Genomic DNA, 16,068 nt, shown 5'->3' with positions numbered 1-16,068 from the left:
AGTTTGAATCAGAAGCAGGGACATGGGAAGTCAGTTTAACTGCACTGGGATATTTACATGAGTGAATTTACACACATTTGCAGAATGCAGTCCTATGGCAAAAACTATTGGGAAAAGCTGGCCTGTTAGATGAGGGTCTATAAATCCATACCACAAACACCACCAAGCTGCTTTGTCACTAATCATTGCAACTGGGTTTGAACCATAGATCTAAATAGGGACTTTCTAGTCTATTACTAATCCAGATTAGCTCCAAAATACAAATTACCTGTCATGCAAGTTGTCACAGTTGTTTTCCATCTTGAGTCCAGTATTGAATTGAACATTTTCTACCACATATAATGATCACCAAAAATCCTATTTTACTTACCAACCAATAAAACTACTGGGCAAATGGACAAGTACAGTTTTGGGGCCATACATTAAGGGTTTATTTATAAATAGAAAGATGTTATCACAGGAACAACTATTTGTGCAGCTATGAATAGTATGTATTTGAGTAGGTTGTAAGTAGTGTAGCTGATTTTGGTTTTTTTCTCTCAAAAAAAAAAAAAAAAAGGCTTACCAGCGAAATTGAGTTCTTTAGAGTGCTTTCTGGTTTAGTCAAATAATTAGTGATTTCTTTTTCACTGTGTTATTCTCACCTTCCAATTTCAGGAGAGGAGAAGCAAAGGAGAACTAAACTGTTTTACACTAAAATGCAGAAAAATTCAAACAAAGCAATTGATTACTTCTATGAACTTCAATATATAAATGGAAAATACTTACCATTTTTAATGACTCAGGATAAAAGTGCATAAATTATTCAAATATGTATTTACCCTTTATAAATGTACCCTTAATATGAAGTATAACTGAACTTAAGTTGCTCTAACTACAAGGAAAACAATATGTTAGAGAACTCTTTCCCTCCCAATTCATATATTGAATCTATAATATAAACTCAGTACCTCATGAAAAATCTGATCTGTTCAAATCCCTAAGTGCCACTCATCTGGCAATAGGGTCTTTGAAACTTACCAGTTTATCCTAGTACCTGAATATCATAATCGACACAGAAAATGGAAGAGGGGAAAGATGAGGCGGATGAAAATTCATACGTGAATTAGTGACCTGTACACCACAACGTGTATAAAAAGTTTGTGATGAATTTGTTAATCAGAAAGAATCCTATACATCCTTGCACGCAAATTCAGTAAGAGGGAGGAAATGAGGAGCAATCGCAGCAGTAATAATATATCTCAAACTTGTCACGACATTTTTGCATCATTTTTCTTCATTGTACAACTGGAGGAAAAAATCCAAAAAAGGGTTTAATTTCTACCTCTACATACAATAAGTTACAAGTTTATTTATTTAAATAATTGTAAAACATCTTACATTTTTAAAGAGGTTAAAGTATAAGCAAATACACACATACACCAAAGTTCCATCATTCATGTCAGTTTGTCCTAGAAATTCTTTCATGCTGGTACCCTGTTTTGTTGAATTTTTTTCTGCATAAACTAAATCGGTATCTGAAAGGCTCCATAGAAAATAGAAACTTCAACTTTTTTCCCCTACAAAGTAAAACAAATTGTATCCAAAATATCAAACTTGAATCATTTTGCCAATTTCTTTCGCCTTTTAATATTTTACAACTCTTAGGAACGTTTCCTGTCTTTCAAGAAAGACTTTGCATTTGTGGTTCCGTTCTGCCAACTGTTGTTCATCCTGGCTCTTGGCTGATTCTTCGTTCGCAATGTTTTAGGAGTTGACGTGGTCGTGTCAGAAGTACGAAACAGGTAAAAGATGCAGACTTCTATCTTGTCCAATCCATTAAAAAAGTTCTTTTTTCCACCCCCACCCCCACCCCGGGCCTGGCTTTCCCCTCCTAAAAAGAGCTTGTAGTGCTATATTTTTCTTTTTAATGGTCCATCACAATAAGTAGTTTTGTGCTGTAAAAGAAAAATGAAAAAAAGAGGAAAAAAGGGAAGAGGGAGAGGAGCAAAGCTGCTTCTTCCTTACATCGGAGGGACGACAAGACCGGTCATGGCTGAAAAAGAAAATTGTCAGAGATGAAATTCTGGCAGATTTTTATGGAACAAAATATATTTCACCCTTCTGTATGCAGTCAAATATTACAGCGATGACTATATTTACAGGCTAAGTTATTACATTAGAAGACCTTCAGTTTCTTTTAATGTTTTTATAGTTAGTGAGAAGAACTAACATTGTAAGATGGACAATGATCACACACAATCAACAGTCTGTTATTTTCTAGTAAATTCACCAAAAGTCCAGCCATCTGGAGTCCTTAAATGGATAAAGGAGATAGTGGATTAATTCAAATATCAGGACAATTTTCAGAAATGTCTAATGATTTTTTTGGGTGCTTGACTTCTGAAATATCTTGGAGATGGACATTGCTCAGAACTATCCCAAAAAATTCAGATTTCCCGTGCTTTCTCGAGTTGAATACTCTAAATCATTCTTGAAAATCAGCATCGAGTAGGGTCTTCAGTTTCCCACTCAGCCTGCTAATCTGCTTGCAGAAAGGGTTATGTTGTGAGTTTGCAGAAAGGGTTATGTTGTGAGTGAGGAAGGATGACGTGAAAGCAAATGGAAATTTGCCCAAGAACTGCTTACGGGATCTAGCCATAGAATTACAAGTCCCAATTCATTGAACAATGACCGGAACTAGGTTTTGCTAATTTAGTTTCAGTGGAAATAATGGACCAGCCTCTCTTTCTTGCTTGGTTTACCCCGTATGTCTCAATCACTATAGTCTTACCTGGCACGTTCCCAGAACACTGGGCTTATGTAAATTATTTATTAGTCATTCTCACTGCCTTTAATTGTAGCTATATTCCTCATAACTGACAACAGGAACATTTGAAGCTGCCTGGAACTGGTCCTGTTCCCAAAGGTTTTGAGGGGTAAGTTAAGTTTATATGTATTTATATAACAAATGAGTGAGTCATATTTTCAAAGGGGCCTCAGTGCAGTGCAAGGTCCTAATCCTGCAAAGATTTACGTTCACTGAAATTTGTGGGATTATTCATGTGTTTAAAGCCCTGTCCTCTGAGAATTAATTTCACCCTTACGTTCATAGTGTTCAAAACAATGCTCAGGGCAAGATCTTCAGCTAAGATGACTTTTATTGGAGCTGTGTTGATTTTAACCAACTGTGGGTATGGTCTATGATTTAATACAATAGGAAAATAAATATTTTCATATTTTGGAATGGACCAGGGTAAAAGTCCCTGCCAATTTTGATGGATAGCTGAAACAGAAAGTGAAACTGACCGGTCTTAAATCAAATATCTACTTTTTTTAACTGCTTAGGAATTTGCTAGCATTTTTTTCAAACACTGTTATTATAAGGCAATTTACCCTTGCTAAATAAAGTAGGTTCATGTGGTTATTTTGCAGGGAGAGAGACAGACAGACAGCCAAAGCATTCAAAGAGGAGGGATTTTTCTGATAGTGCTAATGAGGTGCTCCTCTCCTTCTCCCCATTGCTAAAAACTAGAAAATGATCCTAATTTCCCTGAGGTTTGGTAGTGTTCCAGCCAGGCACTGGAGAGCCTTCTCCCTGTGCCATTAACCACACGCCTGTCTTTCTGTCCTCTAGGAAAGAAAACGTGATTTAAGTCTCAGACTGAGGCCCCCTTCAGATTCTGCTGGGCTGGTAGAAGACATAACTGCCCTCAGCTGCCCATCACCACCCCACAGTTTCCCCATGGAGCTGTCTGTGCAAGCACTTCCTAATTTGCCTCTGGCAAAATCAGCCAGGTTAGCTCAAAGAATTTAAATTGTTTGTCTGAGGTAACCTGGCTGGGTCTTTTGCCTGAAGCAAATAAAAGAGAGCCTACACAAACCATGTGCCTGGCCGGTCCGTATGTGTGGTAATCTCTTCTGCTGGCATAGCCAGATATAGCGACAGGCTCCATACGGGGCTGTTAAGATTGTCTGTGCAGAGAAGCAGCAGACGCTCTTAACCCTGGTAGAGCTAAAGTGGTTTAATTTGACACATGCAGGGTCTGTTGCCAGCGTAGTTTAAAACCTGTTCCCAAGGGGGAAAGGCCATACTGGCATAAAAGTTTTTTCTGATACTACCCAGCAGAACTAAGGAAAGACCAAGCATGAGTCTCTTCCACATCCCTTCAAAAATATTTTAAGGATGACTGTAGATGCAGCGTTCTGGAAAATTTAAGTTGGAGGGGAAAGTACATTTGTACTATACAAATAAAGAGGTGATGTTAGCTAGCAGTCCTGGAGCCAGACTATTGACAACAAAATACTTGCCATTTACAATCAGGAGGAGTATGCTGTTACCCCTGGGGTTCTGGTCCCTCTTTTGCCTCCTTTTCTAAAATCCTTTCCTCCTGAGCATGTCCCTCCTTTCCGTGCCTAACTTTTGCCAAAAAAAACTATTTTGTCATTCCAGGTTCAAAGTGCTCCAGAGCAGGGATACTCCTCAGAGCTTGTTAGGACGGAACCTGCCAGTGAGAAACTTCAGGTAACACTGAAAGGATGGACAAATCCTTATTATTTCCCTGGCATTTCATCTGAATGTTGCAACTTCACCTCTTTCTGCAACAAAGAACAAGTAGGCTGAGGAATATTGGCTGGAATCCTCACCTGTTTTTCAACAGCACATGTAAACTGCTTTGCTCTGTGGTTCTCTCTTTTTATATACCCTCATCTGTCCATTTCTGCCCCACCTCCACTCCCCTTTGGGGCTACACTGTCAAAAGCCTATTCCCAGCCTGTATCACTTTTTATTGAATGTTTGTGAGGTTTGGATTAAGGTCTTACACTGCTAGCAAAGCTGTAATTATTTTTGCCTGTATTACTATATATTGAATCGATGTAACTTTTCAATAAAGGTGGTTCAATGCTGGACACTCCCTGATGAGTTGGGAATATAGAAACCACAGTCATTATCCCAGAGGGTTTTTTTTTTTTTTCTTGGAGGGAAATGGAAAAAGAATTAGAGATGAGCCTTATTGTATTAACCTTGACAGCTTGCAATTATCAACTGAAACACTTGATTAAAATTGTCACAAGGTTGGAGAATTTTTTTTATAAATAAATAATCAAACACGGATAGTACCCAGATGCTATGGTGATAGGCACCTTTAATGGGTGTAATTAATAATGATCATAAGCCTGGTGTATAGGAGAGGTTCCTGAATAAGCTGTCTTGCTTTGTTGTGAAAAAGAATTCTGTGCAATTCATGCAGTCATTTGGTAAGAACTGGAAAAGGGCTCAATGCTATATTAATCTGTACACACGTGCACACTCACACCCCTATGTTTTTCAGGTATGGTTGGTGGTTTTGGGGTGTCTAGATTGTGATATGTTTTAAAGAGGATGCTTTCTACAGTAGATGAACACTGAATATTTTCAGACATTTTCATGTGAAATGTCTTGATCTCTCATTTGGTTATATCACCCTGATTTTTCTTCTTTTGCCACTAAGTCTCCAGAAAGCTCTGATCTTATTGCTGTACAGCTCTTAGAAGAGGAAGATAAAGTGCTGCAGCTGTGCTACTCTGAGCATCTTAAATGAAGCTTCCTACCACTTCCAATGTCACAAACATTTCTATGCACAAACTGTCTTAGATATAAAGGCAGGTTTGTATGGTGCAAGCCACCGAGCTGTTGGTACCAGAGCTAGCTGGTGTGTAATTTGGTCTAACAAAAGATTAAAAACTTTTATACTTGCAGGCCTCACTTTATTGATATCTTTGGGCTCCCATCATGACTAGACCTGGAAACTACCATCACCACAAGAATATGTGGTTTTACTTTCAATATTAAAACCAGGGAGATGTGTTTAGAACAATGCACCGTTTATTATCTCCTCTAACTGCTGCAGGAAGCCTTATGTAACTAATCAACTGAAAAGGACAGAAGAAAGAAAGGATTTTCAGAAGAAAACACAGCTGGCTTTTATTTAAAGCAAGCAGAAAACATGGATGAAAGACACCATATCCTTTATACTAGAATGTAAGTAAACTAAATTATAGCTTCCATGAAGGACCTTGGAGATGGTTCCACATAAGACACTAAAAAGTTTCAAATATTTGTTTTTCCTAAATAATTTCCTTCCCCCCATAGGAAATGAACACTTTTCTTCCAAAAAAAATCCTTCAGTATTTGTTTGGAAGATTTTCGTCCATCCATTCCTGACTGTCTAATCACAGACAGGTAAGATATTTTTAAATAAATGGTGTTTTTGCTTCTTTTAGAGGAGGTTAAAACATGTAATGTTTTTAAAGAATCAAAGCCTCTTATAGCTAAGAGATGGAGGAGAAGTTAATTTGGCCTTATCTGTTGAGTTTTATTATGGTAGTTATATATCTCACCGTTATGCTAAGTTGTATGTGTACAAAAGGGTTCCTGAACACTTAGTATGATTTAGTTCAGGTTAATTAGGAACAGCCTTAAAACCAAAATGTGCATTTGTGAAGTCATATGCATTAGTTTAATAATTAAAGTGCACAGGAATGTGTAGCCCCGCCCTGCAGTTATATATTTAGAAAGTGTCTAAGCTTTTACCTCCAAAGCAAATCAAATCTCTGCCACAACTTTTTTTTTCCTTTGTATTTTTGTGATTATATCTGTCCTGAATATTTTTTCCCATTAATAAAACAGAAGCAGATTTTTGTTTCCTCTCATTAAAAATGGAGCTCATCTAGCCCAAATTAGCCTATGCTATATGATAAGCTAGTGAAATTAACATCCCAGTCATCAAATGAATATATCAAGTGAAAGATGAGTCATTAATAGTAACAGGACAGATTTCTGTTTAGTTAAATACTAACCACAAATTTTAAAAATCTCTTAACACTTTCTTTGTTTTGAGGCAAACTGCACCTGATGCATCTCAGCCAAGACACTAGGAGAAAAATGTACTTGATCCTTCCTATGTATCAAATTTAATCAGATGACAAATACATATTTTTCATATATATTGACAGCATGTATATACATATGTATATATGTGTGTGCGTGTGCATATATGCACAAATGTTAGTATACCTAAAGCTCTGCCTAGGTTCTAGACTCATGATTCAGACAGAAGCATATTGTTGAACATTCCTAGCATGAAAATGCCCAGATACTTTTACCTGGCTAGAATCTCTCTTAAAAGGTATTTTAAAATGCTATGTTGTAAAGCATTGACTGGTGCCAGGCTTTGAAAATGAACAGTGGGTCAAGCACTGGACTGGTAACAATCAGAAGCCATTGCTCTATAAATGTGAGTCAGTCATTTCATCTCAGTCCCACCCTTTACAAACTTTTCAGAGCAACTATTTTCTCATTACCTACATGTACAGCATTTAATGCAAGAGGACCAGAATCCCCAGTGGTGTTGACACCCCAAACTGTGTCAAGACATGATATTAATAATCAAGGTCTTAAACTCATATACCTGTATTTCTTTAGGGAATAGTGCAGATGTCCCCTTTGCTAAATTGAGGCTGTTCCTAAGAGTATCAGACTTCAATGTCTTTTGGATTGGCTAGGATCCTGATGGTTAATGGAACATCTGACCTTCTGGGGCTTGCCTGCTATTCCTTGCAACTGAGCTTGCATTTTTTATGTTGAGATGTGCTGAGCTGGCCAAAGGTAATCTGGGCAGTCAGCGGCCCATGCTGTTCCAGCAGTTTCCAATTTGCTTGCGTTTCCCATCAGCTGCTTTACATCTGAGATGAGTTGATTAGGCATTTGTGTACTTACCATGCCGTGTTGCGTCATGTCACATTATATCTTCCCAGTGCCTTTTTTAAACTGCCTTGACGTATGACACAAACTGAGCACGCAGTTGCTCTGATCAGGATCACCTGCTCTCAATTTGGAGAACGTATAGACCTGAGTGGTGTCCAGTATGGATTGCTGCTTGTTCTCTACCTATCATGTCCAGTTACATTGTAAGAATGCATAGCAGATGGCAGATGAAAGAGGTAAGCAAGAACACCTGGCACACAATGGGGTTATCTGAGGGTATTCCACATCTTGGGTGCACTGTGCAGCCCAAAGCTGAAAGCCAGTAGACGCAGAAATTTCATGGCTGGCTCTGAGTTACAATGTATTTTCTATAAGCTGTCCTCCTGTCTCCAGCACCAGGAGCAGCACCAGGTATACAGTATTGGAAAAAAATTGTTACATTACTGTAAGCTCTGAAAACTCTCAGGAATGATGGGAATGCTTGTGTAAGGATGAAGCTTGAAGAGCTCTCCATGTTCAAACTAGTTTTTACCCAGGCCTAAAGACTGCTGTGACTAACATAACCAAAAGATTCACTGTAATATTTTGTTGTTGCTTGTAAGTAGACTGGCATGCCCTGAGGTGCTGGTAATATATCTAATATTCTCAGTGTAACAGGATGCAATAAGTATGATGGAGACTATCACCAGGAAACTTTCACCTTTAAACAGCAGATGCACCCAGAGTGCACTGCAAGCATCACATTTGCAAAAATTCTTGCTGGGGAGACATTTTCCCTATATTATGGGAGGGGAAATTGAGAGGTAATGTCAAAATATCTGCCTGATATGCAGGGGGAAGGAGTCTGCATGTACTTACTGCTTATTCTGTGCTTCCAATATTTTATCTCTACGGGGACTGAAAGCTCATTGAGAAGAATCCTACTTAACATTACATTTACCTATCCCTAAGTTAAAAAAGAAATAATAACAAAAATTACATTACCAGCTTGCCTATTCTTAGCTTATAATACAGGGCCATGGCATAGCAACGGAGATTAAAATCCCCCATTGCTGCAGCATATTAAGTCCATTCGAGAAGCCTCTTTGGGACCCTCCTGTTGACTTGCTGGCCACATCTGTCTGTCAACACTGTGGGAACGTTAATTTGGATATCAGGCTTTGTGTATCTGGATCCTTTCCAAAGCATGTGCTCCCCAGCTTGCATCAATTTAAATATTTCAGTTGAAAAAAAAAAAAATCACATCTATGGCCGAAATAGTTAAAAAGTTACAAAGATCAGGCATAAAGAACTTTGAGAAGCAACTACCATCTTTGCTATGACCCACATCTGATGCTGTTTGTTGTTGTTGTAGTCCAACTGACAAGTCTTGTTGTACTAGGTACTGTGTCTACTGACAGCCTGTTTAAATGACAGTTGCAGCTATATTCCTGTATTTATGTAATCACAGTGTTGCTGTACGAGGAGATTTCCCACAATGAAAACAATAAGGTTAACCTTTATACCAGTTATCTTTGCCCAAGTCCCTGCATTTCTATGTGCCTAAACGATCTCAGTAAGTAAGCATAACCTTAAACAATAGCTTAACTTTTGACTGGCTCAGGAGCGGATTTTTGTCAGTAAAAAAATGCATAGATGTAAGAACTTCAAGAATTTGTGTTATTGTTTATATTAAGAGTGTATTTCTACAGTCTCTTATTTAGTGCCCTTTTATAGATTAGATAAAATATGTTGCAAACACTAAATAGCATGTATTATTATAAACAATGAAGTGGACTCTTAATAGTTTATCTGTTTATAAAGGAGTTTAAAAAAGAAGAATATAAACTCTTGCTAAGCAGTGTCTTAAACAGACAGGACAGACATGCTAGATTGAGGAAAAGTATTAACTAAATAAAAAGCCAATATTCTTTAATCTCTCATTTTTCTGTTACCAGACACAGCCTGTCGGAAGTGATTTTTCTCACTGAACTAATTTGCAGTTAACACTGCCTTAAGTGATTTCTTAAAAAATTAGGCCCTCTCAGCATGGTAGTTACACACATTTAAATTTAAATCAGATTTAAATTTAAATCAGATTTAAAGCTATTCTGAATGGACGCCTACTCTTGAGTGCTTTGTCTTTAGCTTATAGCACTTTCCAACTGGGTTAAGCTAAACAAGTAAACTATTCTTAAGTTCCTATTCAGAGCTCATTAAATCAGCTTAAAATCGTATTTACCTTGAAATAGTTCCCTAAAACCACTAAGCCCTCATTAATCCTATATATAAATGCAATGAAATCAATACAACATCCCTTTTTTAGCTGATATGAAGAACTCGAACAGATTTATAGGAGTCAAAAAATGTTCATTGCAGAACAAGTAATGATGATAACTAACTTTTAATGACTGTGATTATGCAAAACATTAACAACTATAAACCCATTTCTAAACAGTTTAGATAGAGCTACCACAGTTGGGTCAACAAAATTTTCTATACCTATAGTTTTAAAAACTTCTTCAAATCCTTTTTTTTTTTTTTTTTTAAATAGAACAGGAAAGAAAATTATATTCCCTGCCAACATGGTGCCTGTGATCATAGATCACTATGTTTCATTATTGGGGAGGAGATGATTTTAGAGAAGCTGACTTGCTTCCTTCCAGCCTGCAGAAGGAGCACAAAGTTTCAGGTAATAGGGTGGGGAGAAGAGAAGCTGTTTTAAATGTACAGCAAAATTCTGTAAATTAGCTTTTGAAAATGTAATTATTTTTGTTCAACATACTTAAGATTTCTTTATTGTATAAAATAATCACAGTTTATGCAAGTCCCTGTGGCCTAGCTAAGGATTTATAATGCACCCAAATCAACAGGTGTGGTTTGTAGGGCTCATTTTGGAATTACCACCAGCTCTTGGCGTGGCTGAATTCCCAGAGTTGTGTTTTCTGTGGTATCTCTAGTCGAGCCTGAAGGGGCCAGATGACTTCTCAGGCCCTATAAAGATTTTTTTATGGAGACTTGGAGTGTATTTATGTGCCGCATGCCCCCCCCCCACCCCAGCCTGTTAAAAGAAAGAATTTAGTACAGATTTTCATTCTTATCTTAATATTCACATTTGTTTTGCAGATCACCTTTAAAAAAGGCCATAAATGTCCTATAGGGCTTATTCCCTGTATGAGCCTAAACCCTGCAGCAGGTTTCAAGACATTGGCTAGTGCATACAGAGCTGTGTATTAACTCCGCAGGGCAGGCATTTGATTTTACAAGTCCCTGAAGCCTAAGGAGAAGTCATTCCCCACAAAAGCACTGGTATTTAAATGCAGTGTGGGTCAAATCCTTCCTGGTATAAATGAGTGTCAGTCCCCTGTTGTTTTAACATAGAATAGGCAGAGCTTGGCACCTTGCTTTAATCCATTTGAATTCTGTTTTATTGCTACTAATTGAGACCATTTTTGGTCTATAAATATCAGAAGTCAGATTTTCAATCGAGTCCTGTAATATTTAGCATTTGCTATATTTACCTAGACTAACAATGTACCTTTTATGTGTAGGCTGAATCCTAACTGTACATCTCTTACCTCTAAACCCATTTCCATTACCGCTAGAGCAGGCAGGAGAAGGAGACCCTTGGGGTCTGATGACAGGAGCAAAGGCACTCTTCTGTTTGACAGCAGGAAAGACGGAAGAGGAGAATGGAAGGATGGAAGAAGTGCTAGAAGAGCCAACTGTTGGACTTGAAGACATTACTACAAAAGAAAAAAGTGAATCCTCTTCAGAAATGCAATTATACAAGTTTGGTAAAACTGCTCAAGGTGTCTGACTCATGATTACTTATTTCTTTCAGAAGATCTCATTCTCCCATAATCTTGGCTGTTTAAGACAAGTCTAAAGTAGAGCGTTACTTGTATTGAATAGTGTAGTTCAAGAAAAATGTGCTTAATTAATTTAAATTCTGAGATTAGGATATTAGGAAATGATAAATCCAGCAAGGGAGAGAGATAGTCAACATGAGCAAACAGCAGACAATAATGCCTGTGCATTTCCATGCTCCTCTTCACAGTGGTGAGAGTCAGCCTGCACTGCAGAGATGGAGAAGAGAAATTTAATTCCTCTCCCCTGCCTAGTTTTTTAAAAAATGAAGATTTCCTTGGTGATGAAGGTGAGGGGGAATGTTTTAAGCCTTTGTTTAGATTTGTATATAAATTGGATTCTTTTTAAAGAGATACCTTTCAAGAAAAAAAGTTCCACTATATATCCAATAGTTTGTAAAGTGATTATATACTTAACCTCCAGGAAAAAAAATCAGTTATATCTCAGCAAAACCAGGAACAACTAATCACGGTTCATGTGGGTTCAGGTAAAAAATCTCATGGCAGTACTAGTTTGAAATCGGAATAACAATTAGCCCCAGCCCCAGCCCTTTCCTTACTGAAGTCAATGGCAAAGCTCAAAAATGAGAGAGGAATCAAAAGAACCTGAACATCCTTTGAGTTGCACCTTAGCCTTAAATTACAGCTTAAATTGATGATGATGTTTAGTAGGTTTCAGACCAGAAAGAGCCCTTTATCCTTACTGCAAAGTCAGTCAGTCCTTACATGAAGGATGTGAATGTAAATAAGATAAAGAATATTTTGCACAATAACAGGTACACCCTACTTAGTAAGTTTAAATAAGAACTGTCTGGGTTTTTTTTTCTTTTTTCCTTTTTTTTTTTTTTTTTTAATCTTGAAGAGGGAAATCAAGGCATGGAAGGAAAAGTGATTTGCTCACGGTCACACTAATAACTGGAAATGCAATAAAAGCTTCCAGAACTTCCATCTTTGTTATATTGCTGGCTATCAAAGTAAAAATTCATTCACAGGAAATGAATCCACATTTCAGGTCTCTGTTATCGCTAGTACAGTTCATGCACATCTTTATGGACATAAAAAGTCCATGTGTCTCTTACAAAGGATTCAGAGCAGCCTTTATCATATGAATGATGGCTACTCGCTTACTCGTTGAAAGTTGCAAATTGTACCTCATTTTTTACTTTGGCTTATGCCACTTAAGAGTCTGTACAAGCATAAAAATTGAAGGAAACGTCTCCTTTCCTCCATTCACAGGTAGAATTTAATATTCCTCTACTCTTTTTGAAAAATGGGAAACAATTTGCTAGTTCACACTAAAAAAATACTAGAACACAAATCAAAGCCTTTTACAAAAAAGCTTCACTAAATCTTCTTGAGAACTTCTCTTGAAAGACATCACTTGCTGTGTTTTTTGATGTGGTAAATTAAATTAAGCAAGAGCAACCATCAAACACAAAAGTAGTAAAGCACTTACTTCCATAGGGAGATCCTGTTGGAGAGCCATTAATGAATCCAGGTGACCCTGGAACACCCAGATTTGACATAGGGACATTGCTGTAGCCATTCATACTATTGCTGGAAGTGCTGTAATTTGACTGTTGAGGCGTGGAACTGGATGAATAACCTCGGGGTGAGATGCTGCTTGTATTACGAATGTAACCTAAAAATAAAACACATTTCACAGCATGTTAGTGGATTTGGCTTAAAACGGTATTTTCCATGCTCAAAGAAATTATGTATTTAGATCCAGATTAATTAAAACGGTTAAGCAAGTACTGAATTCAGTGGGTTTTGTGCACATGTTTTCAAATTAGGCATTCTTAAGTTTTAATATAATATGAGGAACTAACTTTTTAAAGGGAACCGATATATATTTTTCTATTCAATCCAATCTGATTTGTTAAAAGGTGAAATTTGTTTTGAGACCTGGGGGAAAAAAAAGTGTGAGCTCATTCTTTAATGATGCAGACTTTATATTATATGTGGGATTTTTCTACAATTTTAGGGGAGAGGTCATTCTTCTCAAATTATTGATGAATTTTTTTATTACCGATATGTAGTTTTCAGCTTTGATATTGAAGATACTCTATGTGGGGAAAAGAATAACCTAGATAAGTGGAAAAAATACTTTTGTTTTCACAACAAAAATCCTAAATAGTTTAAAATCAAAATTTAACCTTTTTGTCACCAAAAAATAGACTTGAAAATAAGAACATCCTAGCTGCCAGAATTAAAGTACAAGGCTATTACAGCTGAAGAAGATTTTTTTTTTCCACTGAAAAGCCTTCACTAGAAAGATGTGATCCAATAGCTACTTTAGAAATAGTTACCATACAGATACCAAATCAAGTATTTCTGCCCATCAATATTATGATGCTCTAATTCAGATTTGATAACTTTTGCTAGTTTTATAATAAGGTCTTATCCACATATGACACTTAGCATGGTATATGTAGAATTAACTTCTACATGGTTTTACAGCCATAGATTGTTAAACAAATACAACTGTTCATGTAGTCAGCCACTACAGATTGTGTTACTGGCAACCAGTGTTAAACTGATCAAACGTACAAGAGTCAGCAAATGGCCGAAGTTAAGTTATCATTGCTGTTAGCATGCTATTTTATGGCATGTTTCCCTTAATATATCTTTTTTTTTTTTTAAATGAGTCAACATAATATGTTGAACATATGCAAACTGGCAAAATCAGCACTGTTGAGGAGGAAACACCAGAAAAAAACAAACATTCCTGACTTCAACAATGAGAGGGTTTTTTTTTTTTATTTGATGTCCCTTGGTCTTTTAGTAGAACAGAGATATAACCAAAAAAAGGTATTGAGGGGAAAGAATCCAGGGTTAAAATGATATCAAAAAAATACTCAAAAATGACTTCAGCCACATCTGACTGGAACCTAGTACAGACATAATACTATCCAAATGTGATTTGGTTTTTCTTTGTTTAAATTAATGCTGTACTGCTTGCAGTAGTTACCTTGGTTGGTCCCCTGTGTTGATTCTGAAATGCTGACTCCTAACTGGCTACCATAAGAATTAATTCCCATCATACTGCTGTGAGCAGGAGAACTAGACAGTGCAGGGATCTGTCCAGGATTCCTTGGTACACTGTAGAGAGCTTCTGCAATATCTGCAGCTCGTTTCAGAATGATATCCTTCAATACAAGGAAAGGGACAAGATCAATAGTTTGTTTACTTGGAGAAAATTTCTAGAGTTTATTACGAAACCTCAAAATATTCCATCCCCCACTCTAAGAGTAGTCATTCTGACCTGGTTGTTATGTGGTGTTCCATACAGTGCCTCAACTAGGTCAGCAGCGCGTTTCAATAGCATTTCCTAGAGGATGAACAGATGCATAACATTGACATTTTTAACAGAAATAGATTTCAATGCAAGAAAAATCATGGGCTAGTATTTTCTAAGCAATAAATGATTAGTGATAATGTGTGGACATTTTGAAAACTAAGTAATTCCTTTAAACAGACAGTCTTTGCCCAGTATCAGAAAAAAATCAACCCCCTTACAGTATCTCAAACTAGACATCTAAAAATCATCACTTGCTTTGGAAAGTTTTGCTGTGCATGCAATTGAAATGTCAATCCCTGTTGTGTGCTTTGTGGGACCAATGTTCCATCTTTATTTGGGAGCTCTCCATAGTCCTGAAACTGCTGAAGAACATTAACTGGAAAAATTGTGGAGAAAATTTTCAGACGTATCTAATTTAAGTAGGAACCCAACTCTTTACAGAATTTCAATATATTATTTTGTATAGATACATAAAAATCCATTTAACCTCCATGTCCTTTTTTTCTTCTCAATAATGGTAACCAAACAAGTTAAAAAAAAAAAAAAACCTTAGCTAGTAACCTAATCATCTTGTTACCGCTGGCTGTAGGACTGACTTAAAAAAATTATCATCTTCTATAGAAAAAATTATATAGTATTCTATTTCTGTATATGTCTTTCATTCTGTAAAGACAGTAATAGTTACTTTTGATACTGCAATAAAGTGTAGGAATACAGTTGCTTACAACACCGTCATTGTGCTAGGTGCTGCATCAACACACTATGCAGGATGACAGATACATAAACTCTTGAGTTGTTTCAACACACATGTACTGCAGTTGTTGCTACAGAAAAATTTGAGCTTCAAGTGATTTTTTTTTTAATAAGAGATTCCTTTGGAATTAGACACCTGCAACAAATCCTTTATGTCTACGACATATTTCACTTCAGAGATTTGCCAACGTGGATTAAACAAAGGCCCATGAATATGAATTGGGACAATATCTGCATTGGGCTCTCCTATTAGCAGTAAAAGAAAGTTCACAGGCAGTGTTTGATCTCCAGCAGGTAACAATTACTGGTAGATGTGCATTCTACATGATCAAATTCCAGTTTGGACCTACAACCAATTGGTGAACTTACTTACCCTCAGCTAAAATCATTATTTAAGATACAATTTTGTTTCTTTTATGAGTTAGAAGTGAAAGATA

General features: G+C 36.8%; 1 protein-coding gene and 2 long non-coding RNA genes across 4 annotated transcripts in view; 2 read left to right on the top strand and 1 right to left on the bottom strand.

Moving 5' to 3' along the window:
- Positions 1-1,277: 1,277 nt before the first annotated feature.
- EBF2 (EBF transcription factor 2) overlaps positions 1,278-16,068 on the bottom strand; it is a 143,988-nt gene continuing 129,197 nt past the window's right edge. The window contains exons 12-16 of the mRNA XM_068920623.1: positions 14,843-14,908; positions 14,549-14,726; positions 13,031-13,216; positions 11,284-11,451; positions 1,278-2,035 (exon numbers count right to left, since the gene is read on the bottom strand). Coding sequence (XP_068776724.1) covers positions 2,004-2,035; positions 11,284-11,451; positions 13,031-13,216; positions 14,549-14,726; positions 14,843-14,908 — 630 coding nt within the window. The 3' untranslated portion in view covers positions 1,278-2,003. The remainder of the gene's footprint in view (positions 2,036-11,283; positions 11,452-13,030; positions 13,217-14,548; positions 14,727-14,842; positions 14,909-16,068) is intronic.
- On the top strand, positions 1,740-6,005 carry LOC138062448 (uncharacterized). Of its 2 annotated transcripts, XR_011136458.1 has the most exons (4): positions 1,740-1,784; positions 2,844-2,918; positions 4,433-4,504; positions 5,871-6,005. It is a non-coding gene; the product is annotated as an uncharacterized lncRNA (long non-coding RNA). The 2 variants fall into 2 exon arrangements; XR_011136457.1 differs by lacking the exon at positions 5,871-6,005 and having other exon boundaries at positions 4,433-4,698.
- On the top strand, positions 7,782-11,379 carry LOC138062449 (uncharacterized). Its single transcript, XR_011136459.1, has 3 exons — positions 7,782-7,962; positions 10,260-10,397; positions 11,316-11,379. It is a non-coding gene; the product is annotated as an uncharacterized lncRNA (long non-coding RNA).

Source organism: Struthio camelus, chromosome 27 (assembly GCF_040807025.1).
Source record: "Struthio camelus isolate bStrCam1 chromosome 27, bStrCam1.hap1, whole genome shotgun sequence".
Taxonomy (NCBI): Eukaryota; Metazoa; Chordata; class Aves; order Struthioniformes; family Struthionidae; genus Struthio; species Struthio camelus.
The sequence above is the reverse complement of the archived record's forward strand: the minus strand, read 5'-3'. Positions and strand labels throughout refer to the sequence as shown.